This window comes from Mauremys reevesii, linkage group 7 (genome assembly GCF_016161935.1).
Source record: "Mauremys reevesii isolate NIE-2019 linkage group 7, ASM1616193v1, whole genome shotgun sequence".
In the NCBI taxonomy this organism is placed as follows: Eukaryota; Metazoa; Chordata; order Testudines; family Geoemydidae; genus Mauremys; species Mauremys reevesii.
Window position 1 is genome coordinate 67,912,294 of NC_052629.1, and position 12,332 is coordinate 67,924,625.

The 12,332-nt window shown below is 48.6% G+C and overlaps 1 protein-coding gene across 1 annotated transcript; it reads right to left on the minus strand.

Moving 5' to 3' along the window:
* Window positions 1-2,744: 2,744 nt before the first annotated feature.
* On the minus strand, window positions 2,745-11,752 carry LOC120368860 (beta-microseminoprotein-like). The gene is made up of 4 exons (XM_039481531.1): window positions 11,622-11,752; window positions 5,492-5,591; window positions 4,328-4,427; window positions 2,745-3,122 (listed from the first exon to the last, which is right to left on the minus strand). Exons 1-4 carry the CDS (start codon window positions 11,622-11,624, stop codon window positions 2,993-2,995), a joined length of 333 nt encoding a protein of 110 aa, XP_039337465.1. The 5' UTR covers window positions 11,625-11,752; the 3' UTR covers window positions 2,745-2,992.
* Window positions 11,753-12,332: the final 580 nt, after the last annotated feature.

The following is a 12,332-nucleotide window of genomic DNA, read 5'->3' on the forward strand; positions in this document are numbered from 1 at the left end:
TCCACCTTACCGTCCATTCATCCAGCCCAGACTTCTTTAACTTGCTGGCAAGAATACTGTGGGAGACTGTATCAAAAGATTTGCTAAAGTCCAGAAATAGCACATCCACTGCTTTCCCCTCATCCACACAGCCGGTTATCTCATCATAGAAGGCAATTAGGTTAGTCAGGCATGACTTGCCCTTGGTGAATCCATGCTGACTGTTCCTGATCACTTTCCCCTCCTTTAAGTGGTTCAGGATTGAGTCCTTGAGGACATGTTCCATGATTTTTCCAGGGACTGAGGTGAGACTGACTGGCCTGTAGTTCCCTGGATCTTCCTTCTTCCCTTTTTTAAAGATGGGCACTGCATTAGCTTTTTTCCAGTCGTCCGGGACCTCCCCCGATCGCCATGATTTTTCAAAGATAATGGCCAATGGCTCTGCAATCTCATCGGCCAACTCCTTTAGCACCCTCGGATGCAGCACATCCGGCCCCATGGATTTGTGCTTGTCCAGCTTTCCTAAATAGTCCCGAACTACTTCTTTCTCCACAGAGAGCTGGTCACCTCCTCCCCATACCGTGCTGCAGAGTGCAGCTGTCTGGGAGCTGACCTTGTCTGTGAAGACAGAGGCAAAAAAAGCATTGAGTACACTAGCTTTCTCCACATCCTCTGTCACTAGGTTCCCTCCCTCATTCAGCAAGGGGCCCACACTTTCCTTGACTTTCTTCCTGTTGCTAACATACCTAAAGAAACCCTTCTTGTTACTCCTAACATCTCCGGCTAGCTGCAACTCCTCCACTAGCATTCCAGACCAAGCACCTGTCCCAGTTATCTCCACTGTAGGTACCTTCAGATGTTCTAGGTTCAAGTGGCAAGCAGCGCTGGGTCTGGAGAGGTGCAGCTCTTGCAAGCAGCTGTGCAGGATTTGACTTTGGGGGGCTGCAAGGAGTTGTCTGACCCTGCCATTGTAGTGTACAGGAATAGGGCAGTATAACGATATAGGCATCTTCCCAGGCCACAGAGGACCCGCAGCCATGCCCAAAGCCTCTTCTAGGCAGCTTTGCTGTCCCAGTCTTAAGCAAAACAGACAGTTCCTCTGCTCAGTCTGACCTACAGGCCTGGAGGATTTTTCCTCTCCCAGGGATCTCTGGAATTCCTGCTTCCCGCAGCTCCCTCGCTCTGACTCAGTGTCTTATAAAACCTAATCTGGGTCAGCTGATGCAGCACATGAGCACTGGCCCTGCTCTCTCATAGAGGCCTTGTCACCATGTGACAAGAACTATCCCTTTAAATTGTTTGAGCCCTCTCATGGCGCCTACTGTGTTCTGGTTTAGAAGCTGCCAGACCCCAATCAGAGCAGTGTGTATCTAGCTGGGCCTTGCACGTTTTTGTATGGTTAGTAAACATGGTTCCTTGGGACCCAAGTGGGCCGAGGTGGGTTCCTCGTATTGTCCTTTTGTGGGATAAGCAGCAGTAGTCATGACAGTCACATCAGGAGCCCATGTCTCTGGGCTGAAACCCTGGCCCTGTTGAAATCAATGGATGTTTTGCATTGGTGTCACCGGAGGCTGGGTTTCACCTTTGGTTCTTTTGCAGTCGGAGCTGAACCTGACAAACAGTGCAGATGATACTGTCTGGGGAATTCTAAGTATCATCTTCCAAAGCAGCTCACCAATTATTATAAGTGTTCCAGGAATGCTGGTGCTCCCCTTGTCACTCCCTGGCCATCTAATAGGAAGGAGCAGTGATGAGCTGCCAAAATATTAACAACCAGTTCCCTCCTCCTCACCCCATGAGGGGGTCGTGCCCTTCCCCCGCCTCCGGGACTCCTGCCCCATCCAAACCCCATGTTCCTTGACACCCCACCCCCAGGACCCCTGCCCCATCCACCCCCCTTCCCTGTCCCCTAACTGCCCTCTGCCACCCCATCCAACTCCTCCTCTTATTCCTGATGCCCCCCGGAATGCCTGCCCCATCCAACCACCCCTTCTCTCTGTCCCTGACTGCTCCCCACCATCTCATCCAACCCCTGCTCCTTCCTGACTGTCCCTCAGGACCCTTGCCCCCATTCAATCCCCCTGTTCCCTGCACTCTGACCGCCCCGACCCCTATCGACCCCCCCCCCCGCACAACCCACAGAACACCCCTTCCCTGCTCCCTGCCCCCTTACCACACTGCCTGGGGCCCAGACCGGGTCCGCTCCACTGGGACTGCGACCGGCACCATGGGGCCCGACTCACCGGGCCGGAGCCGCTCAGCCGGCACCTGGACCGGTGCCGTGGGGCCCGACTTCCTGAGCCAGGCCGGAGCCGCTCGCCCGGGACCAGCCTGAGCAGGGGGCGCTCGGCCAGGGCCAGGGGGAGCCGGACTGGGCCGCGCGCGCCGTGCCTCCCTGGAGCCCTCCGCGCGTCCACCCCCCCCCCCCAGTTTACCTGCCTGCTCCTTGTTTCAGGCTTCCCGCGAACATTTGATTCGCGGGAAGCAGGGGATGGGGAGGAGAAGGAGGGCGGAGCGTTTAGGGGAGAGCAGGAGGTGAGCTGGGGCCGGGGGCTGGGTGGACAGCTGCTCGAGCCTTTGTCAAATGTAAAAGCTTTTTTAGAACTGGTTGTCCTGGAACAACTGGTTCTAAAAAGGCTTCTAAATTTAACAACCGGTTCCTGCAAACCAGCTGGAGCTCACCACTGGGAAGGAGGGAGAAGAAGGGACCCCATCATTTCTTAAGAAGGAAAAAACTCAGACTTTTTTGATGCTTTACCTGGCTGTTTTATTTAATCATTCATCAGACAAGATCTGTGGGCAGAATTCAGTTACGATGACAGACCTAGAATTATATAAAAACAATGCTGATCTCCAAGATACGAGAATAAAGAAGGTTACACAGTTGATAGGGAAAGTACAGCATGCTGGTGGCAAATCTTAAAACGCATCTACAATTACTAGGATCAAAGAAAGGAATTATTCCATGAGTGACTTAAACCTGGAAAGTAGATTCTTCCAAGGAGGTTATTCCTCAACCCACCATGGCCGTGAATGGACAAGATTTAGAGGGATTGTCCTTCTGCACCAGCGAATAGCTGCAGGACTCCTTATGGAAGGTGAGTTTACATTTCTCTTCATCAAAGCCAGCAGGACGAGCAGAGCTAGCATTGGGAAGGAAAACAAGCATTGGTGTGAGACATGTCAGGCTAACTCTGACAACAGCTAAACACAATCAATCACCAGGTCATGGGACAGCTTTCCAGGTGTGTCCTTGCTAGCTTTGAACTGGCAATTTGTTTTAAACCAAAACGCCCTGTAACTAGAGAAAGCCCCTGCCTCAGAGAGTTTACAAGCTCAGTGTGAGGCTACAGATAAACAAGGGATAAAACAAATAGAACAAGGAAGTGATATTAGTCAGCAAGATAGGCAATGATCCCAGCAAACCAGCTGTCTAGCGAATGTTGAGCATTTTGTAGACATTGCAGCAGAGATTTACTTCAGTGGGAACGCTAGATGTCCCCCATCACCGTGACATCTGAAAACCTCACAACTGCTAACATTCCCGACACCGCTGAGAGCTGGGGAAGCGCTACTAGCCTCATCTTATGGCTAGAGAAATAAGTCTCTGTGAGCTTCAGGTCCAAACTCTCAAGGATAGTGGGCTCCTAACATCCGTTGTATGAATGGAACCTAGGTGCCTTCTTGAGGATCTGGGCCCAGACAATTTTGCCCAAGGTTACACATGACATTTGTGTCAGAGCAGGGTATTGAACGTGGGTTTACCAAAGTACTACATGAGAATGCTAACTACTGGACCATCCTGCCTCTCTGAAAAATTGAAGTATTACATCCCCTCTGATCATCAAAAATCCACTGGGCTTTTTTCACAAAGGGAGCAGTACTAGACCCAATTTCAATTAACTCCATTTTTCAAGCTTAAACACCCCATATCATTTCAGCTGGACAAATTATTTTTCATTACTTCCTGTGTGGTTTTAGCCAACTGTGACTATCTTCCTCCCCAATGTAAACCAGAGATTTGCCAGTGTCACAAGAAGTTCTAAAAAAGCCATGCAACATACAGCCGTGCAACAAGATGAGTGTCCAGCGAGGTTGCCTCCAGCACCAGGGGGTAAGATGTAAGCTAAGGAGAATGCAGCCATAGGCCTAATGGGTGGTAAAGCCAACACTCAAGACAAGATTATGAATGATCAAGTGACTTTCTCCAAGGCTATGATGAAGACCAGGAAAACAGCCCTTGGTGGAGTTGTGACATGGGGAGTTTGTTCATTCAGAGTATGGATGGCAAGAGGGTCACTGTGGTTTTCACACTGAAAACATTGCTACTGGGTTCTGTTGAACTTACATGGAGCAACAGCCTATTCCGCGCTGGTTGCAGTTGCAACGGTAGCAGTCCTTAATCCAAGTGGCACCATATGGATATAGTTTTCCATCTTCAATACAACCTGCAATACACAAATAAAACAAAATAAAACCTGACCTTTCACTTAAACTTCAACATTGGACTAAAAACTTCACCGTGTCTGTACATGTTGCAAATAAACTTCAGGTTTCTGCAGGCAGAGTGCCATTAATTCCACTCTTATGCCCACCTGAATGACATTTCAGTCTCATTTATTACTTAGAACATAAGAACAGCCATATTGGGTCAGACCAAAGGTCCATCTAGCCCAGTATCCTGTCTTCTGACTGTGTCCAATGCCAAGTGCCCCAGAAGGAATGAACAGAACCGGTAATCATCAACTAATCCATCCCCTGTCACCCATTCCTAGCCTCTGGCAAACAGAGGCTAGGAACACCATCCCTGCCCATCCTGGCTAATAGCCATTGATGGACCTATCCTCTGTGTTTTATCTATCTTTAAGAGCATGAGCTTCTTTTCTCCTTTTTCTGCACTTCTGGGATGAATCTTTTGTGACAATAAGCAGTAAACTAGCTAGGATCATATCCTGCCATTGTGATGCATTCAAAACTACCATCAATTCCGATGGGAGTTGGCACATGCAAACTGATGACAGCATCACTTCGTCTCTTCCAAAATCAGTGGAACCCCTCTGGAGACCCACAGCTTTGGAAGGAGCACACTCTGGGCTCGTGTCTTTGATTCCTTGGAGATAGAACACAGTTGGGAGACTCCAGCTAGAATGAGTCTCTCATTACGCAGAATCAGAATGCACACAAGCTACTTGCTTGAGCTAAATCCATTAGAAATTGGCCATGTGTGATGCCTTTGTGTACTCCTCTTGCCAGCTACCTAGGATAACCAGACAGCAAGTGTGAAAAATCAGGACGGGGGGTGGAGGGTAAGAGAAGCCTATATAAGAAAAAGACCCCAAAATCGAGACTGTCCCTATAAAATTGGGAAATCTGATCACCCTACAGCTACCTGTCACTCTAAAAACATAATTTTGTTTGGTACCCTACATTCCCCTCTTTCATACGCTTCCCGGCTATTCACAGTGGCAGTCAGCTAATATAGAGCAATCCAAAAAGCTGTTGTGGTTCTCACCTGTAGTAGGTTTCTGTGGGCCAGCTGGTAGAAAATAACAGTCTGCGTCACATAGTGTCACCAAGATGCCAATGGCAAGAAGGAAACCCAGGAAACACTTCTGTAAGAGGGAAATAAGGCCCGTGACAAGGATTATGTGGCTTTTTGATAGTTACCAGCTAAAGCTTGTTCATTTCTATAGAAACAAACAGGAAAAATCTTGGTACAAAACAAAATTCAAAAAGGAGATAGTTCCAAAGAGGACGTACAAATAATAATAATAATAATAATGATAATATAAACCTGGGCAGCTCATAGCAAACAAACAGAATTCATAAAATTATAGCCAGTGTCTTAATCTCGTGATGGATTCCTGCAGGCATTCAATAAATATACCCACATTTAGCCAGGTAGTTCTCTCGAATGCACCCAGATAGCAAGTTTAAAACAAATACTGCAAGATAGGGCTACCAGCTTGGGAAACCTGAATCTTTGATTTACTGTTGTAAAATGTGAGCTTTCAAAGGGCTCAGAACCTGTGGGAAATTTTTTGCAGTGAAATTATACACTGTGTGAAAACAAGTATTTTGCAAGGCCTAATACTGAGCAATTTTAATATATATAAGTCTGTTCTGGAGAGATTTTTGAAGAAGTTCCTGAAATTTGTCCAGTCGGTAATAGGAAGTTTTGGCTCAGCAAGGCACTAAATAAAGTTTCACTTTGTTTGTGTGGCTGGATTGGAAGCTCTCTGACAGTCTCCCTCCTAGAGCTGGTTGGGAATGTTCTGATCGAAGTGCCAATTGTTGACCCCAACATTTTCTGGGGAAACGTATCAGGTTTGCTCACTGCTTAATTTGTAATGAAAGAGGTGCTGGGGCTCAGCAATGGAGTGCTGGGGCTCAAGTAATGTTTATGTTTGTAGCTGACGCAGCGAGCCCAGAGGTGCTGGGATTATAAACTGCCAAGCCTAGAGGTGCCAAGGCTCAGCCCTGGCAAGCCCCGGCACAAATTAAGCGCTGAGTTTGGATAAACCACAGGCACAGTTCCGACAGAAAATGGTTTGGTTTCCTACCACACTGGTGGATTGCATGGAATTCCAGGGTCTTTGGCTCTGGAGTATCCCCATCATGTAGATTGCCCCAGGGCTGGGGAATCTCAGGGTGAAGTAGGAAGCCCTGAGAGCTCTGACTCAAGCTGGGATCCTCTGTGCTTCCAGGATCTCTGCCACGGAGCTGGGAGCGAGAAACCCTAGGGGCTCTCTAGTCACTGATGTGTAGCAGGGAAACTGATGAGAATCATGCTTAGGCCTGGGGAACATGTTTCATTTCAGGAACTTCACCTGCCAGTATTTCCAAAATGAATATTTTATGGAATTTCTGGTTTGCAGGAAATGTTTTAATTTGGTTTTGTTCAAATTAAGAATGAAGCCAAATTTTAGCACAATGAAATGTCCCCCGAATCAGAAATTCTGAGTTTTGGTCAGTGCTGCTCACACCGGCAATCAGCAAACATCGTTTCTGCTGATGTGCTAGCAGTGCGAGGCCTTCAAGACAAGCTTACATATCTTAGAGATGGAGACAGATGCGGTATAATGACAAGAAAAGTGGCAGAATTCCACTCCTTCGGCTGCTGTGCTGTCTCAAAGACCTAGAAGATTTCTCATGAGACATCAGTGCTAGGCATTGCCTCTTTCACAGGGTTGCTGTTGAGTTAAGGGATGGATTGTAGCCTACTGGTTAGAGCAAGAAATGGGGGGTGAGGCATTCTGAAATCCATTGCCAGCTCTTGAACTGAACCATGTTGGTTCTTAGATGCTACAGCAACGAGAGCTATATGTAAGCGGGGGAATGGTCCCACTATTGTGGGGAACTTTCCTGGCTTCTGCACTACCCCAGTGAAGTGGGCTAGCAAAAGGATCTGAGTCCTCGCTCCCACTTCCTTTACCCAGAGGCCTCCCTGCCCTCGAGGACTCCCCTTCCACTCTCCTGTCTGGCAGAGTCCTCGTAACCCCAACAAGGCTAGGCCCAGGATTCCTGGGGGGCTCGACCCCCAACCCTGCTGTCACTTAGGACAGGGGCTAGGGTGTCCCCACTCTGGGGTACTCTCTCTGCACTGGGCACCTCCCTGACCCACTGATCATTTCATACAATTTAAAGCAAATACAAGTTGTTTAATTAACAATTAATTTAAAAAAAAGAATAAGGAAAAATGGGAAAGGTTAAAGGAAAACACATCACCCCGCTCTGTGGCAGGGAACATCACAAACAGTGTCTCTGGGATGTCAGGGCTGTTCACAGTCTGTTCCTTGTAGGTCCCAGGCCTCCTTCTCAGGCCCTGGCTGTGCTGCAGGGATGCTGCGGGTTGGACACTTGCTCTGGCGGTGGCCACAGGCTCTAGGTGGCAGGACCCTTCTTCCCCGCATCGCCCCTGCCCTGTCAGGGTTACAATCCCCCTCCAAGTCCGGCCTGCAGAGCCTCTTAGCTGAGGTGTCTACCTGTGCTGGGCCCACTGCCCAGGGTCCCCCTTGCTCTCCCCAGCTGCTCACAGCACCCAGCTCTGGACTGCTCCAGCTCCACTCTGCCTCAGCACGGCTGCTGCTGCTCTGCCTTCAGCTCCCTGGGCTGCTTCTCTGGCCCTTCTGGCTCTGGTTGCTGTAGCTCTGCTCCCAGGGCAGGTCTGCTTTGCAGGCTGCTTCTGTGACTCTGCTCACAGCTCTGACCTGCATCCTGGGCTGCTTCTCTGGCCCCTCTGGCTCTGGTTGCTGCAGCTTGCTAAATGTCTGAGTGGAATTGTACAATGGGGCTCCTTGAAATGGTGGAGGGCAGGGCTCAGCAATCCAAGGGGTCCTTTCCAGTACATGCTTAATGTTCCTAAAATTTCATGCTTCAGGGCTTCAGCTGGTCACCTGCAGGAAGGGAATCTCCCCACCCTCCCCCTGCAGTATATTATGGTGGGGTGAAGGAGAGGTGTTTTTACTGTGGTTTCTCTTTCCTTCCTTTGAAGCACCAGGGATGGCCATGGCTAAAGATGGGACACTGGACAGGGATGGCCCAGAGCTCTGACTATTCTCTCAGGTGCTTGGCTGACTGGTTCTTGCTCATATGCTCAGGGTCTAACAGTTCCTGAAATCTGCGGTGAGGAAGTAATTTTCCCTAGGTCAGAACCTTGGGGTTCTTTTCACCTTCCACTACAGTATGGGAGATGGGTCCCTTCCTGGGATTATCTGGGTGTATTTCATATAATATGGGTCCTCAGGCACTGGACACCTAGGTTTCTTCTGTTCTCTGCCTCTGGCACACAATAGTTTTAGTCTTCGGAGGATTATAATATTTTCCTCTGATTCTGGTTGTGGCGCTAGGATTTGGGGGGGCGCCATTTTCTTCAGCAGTAACTTCGGTGGCCGGATCTTTGGCTGCCCCGGTCACCGACGGCATTTAGGCGGAGGGAGCTGGGGCAGGGGAGCCCAGGGAGGGCTGCCTGCAGCAAGTAAGGGTGGGGGCGGTGGCACGCAGGAGAACTCCCCGCCCCAGCTCACCCCTGCCCCGCCTCCTCCTCCCTGAGCACACCGTGGCTGCTTCACTTCTCCCGCATCCCAGGCTTGCGGCGCCTAAGCTGATTGGTGTTGCAAGCCTTAGAGGCAGGAGAAGTGAAGCAGCACCAGCTTGCACGGAGCAGAGGTGAGCTGGGGCAGGGGAGGGTGCCTCAGGGTAGAGGGTGGGGGGTGGGGAGCTGCTGCAAGGGGGGGCGCCTCAGGGCGGAGGGGGGGAGTTGCCACGGGGGGGGGCACCTCAGGGCGGGGTGGGGTGCAAGGTGGAAGTTTCGCCTAGGGCACAAAACATCCTTGCACCGGCCCTGTTTGTAAATGCAGCAAAAAAACTGGCAAACATTCATTGCAGCGTAATGCCCACTGGCAGGAACAAAACAAACCATATGCACAACCCATGTGATGGAATGCATCCCTGTGTTCACACCCTACATGCGATTGTAAATCATCTTTGTACAAAGGATGCCTTGCGAGGTATCTTTTGGAAACTCATAATTTGCTAGTCAGAGTTGTCCTGATAAACTATTGGCAACATTGTATGTGAAGTTGTAAGACTGCGTTATTAACACATGTTCCAAAACCCACAGCCCTGCCCAAACAGAAATTGGCAGACAGGTCTGTTCTAAACAAGGTATTGTGCACTCTGTTTATTTCGCATTTAAGCAGTAAACAGCGTCATCAAGCAGGAAAGGGAAAACAAAGGAAGTTCAACAAGTGACAAAATGATCATAGAATATCCTTACACATAGACTCTAAGGGTATGTCTACACTGCCCATGTTACAGTATGGCCGCGGCAGCGCTGTGACATGGGCAGTGTAGTCACGCTTTATTGCTGGGAGAGCACTCTCCCAGTGATAAAAAAAAACCACTCGGCGATAAAGCGCTGTCTATAGTGGCACTTTTCAGCACTAAAACATTTGTCATTTAGGAGGGTGTTTTTTCACACCCCTGAAGGACTAAAGTTTTAGCGCTGAAAGTGGCAGTGTAGACACTGCCTTAGGCTCCAAGTCCTCATCTGGAAATATTTGTCAAGAGGGGGACTGAAGCTATAAACAAGAGGCACATCACATTTCACTGCACCTGAAGAGACAAAGGAAGCAGCCATTGAGGGAGGGGTCCTGACCCAAGAGTTTGGTCAGTAATCTACTGGAGCATGTGGTGAGAAGCTTTGTTTGACTCTAATATAGATTGTCAAATTAGACATTAGTAAACATCTTATCTTTGTTTTCCTTGTAACCATTTCTGACTTTTTTATGTACTCACTTAAAATCAATCTCCTTGCAGTTAATACACTTGTTTTGCGGTTTTATCTAATCAGAGTGTTTAAACTGAAGTGTCTGAATAAGTATTTGAGATGATAAGGTGGCACATTATTCCCTTAAAGCAGGGGTCTCAAACACGCAGCGGCCCGTGGAGTTATTTGCTGTGGCCCACCAAGCTCCCCATGCCCCCCCCAGATTTATATCTTATGGCCGTCAAGCTCCCCTCCTCCACTGTCCCTGCTCCTCTGCCTACCTCCAGGCACTTCCTGCCGCCAAACAGCTGTTTGGCGGCGCTTAGCATTTTCCAAGAGGGAGGGGGGAGGAGTGGGGAGCCGCACGCTTAGGGGAGGAGGTGGAGAAGAGGCGGAGATTAGGCGGGGTGCTGCTGTGGACAGTCCAGTGTAAACCATTTGCTCAATGGGCAGCAGCAGTCCAACCAGAGCTAATGGGGTGCTAGACTGTATTAGGAAAGGGATAGAGAATAATATTGAAGATATCTTTACAAAGGTAGGATATTAACCAAGCACTAACCGCCCTGCCTCATCCCCAGCCTCCCTCATGGAGCTTGGATTCTCATACATACACCCCATGGAACCTAAGTCTCCTTGCACAGCAAAACGGCAGTGGAGTTCTCCCCATGCAGCCAGTAGACAGGATTTATCCCTTACAGCTGCCCGAAGTATTTGAGTAAAAACCCTCTAAAGTCAATGGGAGTCTTCCTGCTGATTTCAGTGAAATATGGACAGGGCCCTGGTAACTTTCCCTACAGTTGGGATGGATGATACTGTTAAGCAAGTGTGAAATCAAGACTTGAAGCCTCTTTCACTCAAGGGTTTGGGGAGAGTTTTAAACAAAGGAAGGGCCTAACTTGGAGTGAGATTGGAAATGTCCAGGGGTAAAGTTCAGCTATATTTGAGCTGAGGGTAACTAAAAAAATGCAGAGAAACATTCACTTAAAATGGGAAAATGTTCTCCTCTCCTTAACTCTGAAACAGCTGGACAGCTTTGGGCTAAACTCCCTGCAATAAACACACAACATTCAACTCTGGGCTGAGAGTAAGCAGGGATGATTTCAGCCAGCAAAGAGAATTTTTCCAAAAGTTATGAGCATGTGAAAACAAGGTTATAATGCAAAGGCCTGATTCAAAACTTTTTAGTCTCTTTGCAGGTAAAATCATCTGGGGTCTGATTTTTTTCCAGAGTTGCTAAGTACCTGCAATCTTCTATTTATGTCATTTAGAGCTATTGGCACCCAGCACTTCTCAAATCAGGCCCCAAATATCTACTTTAAAATCAGTAGCAATGTGCAGCCACCTTTTAAAATATGAAACACAACAACCTTACCATTCTTGCAAAGTCCTTGGTCTCAAAGGAGCAGACAGCCTATGGGAAGTCTGTTTGCAGTATATTTATATAAACTTATCTAGGGTGTGAAGATGAGTTGTTTGCAGTGCCAGTTCTTGAGCAAACACAATGATGCAAATAGCTCTGATAGAGGTTTCTGCAGAATGATTTTACAGAGGTGGACATCATTAAAATGATTACCCAATTATAAGTTTAGTTCTGAAATGAAAGGGCAAGATTTCTGTGCACCCGACATGGAGCTATACAGCAGCTGTGTGGGGTTTTGAGTCAAGTGTTATCAGGACTAGCAAGTGTGGATAAGGATTCATATCAGACTTTATTGCCAACACTTCCTGGGCCTCAAGGCTTGTATGAAGCACTAACCTTTCAGCCCAAGCAGCAGCAGTCATGCAGGAATCCAGTCATACAGTGACTATGCGCAAACTGAGCCGAATGGTTAACCCTAGGAAAAGCCTCTGGGGGGATATTAAGTGGAAAGAAGGATAACCCCGCTCTGCAGGGATCACCCCAACCTTCCGTCCTCCAGGACCACACATTCACAAGGCTGGTATTTCTCAGAGCTCCAGAGCCCGGCATGCAGGGAACAGATTCACCTGTGGGCCCAGTGTTGGTATTTCTGTCTCTGGGCTGGTATCAGTGAGAGGGAGACCCGCTGGAGGAATCCAGCTGTTAATGGCAGGGGTATCGTTT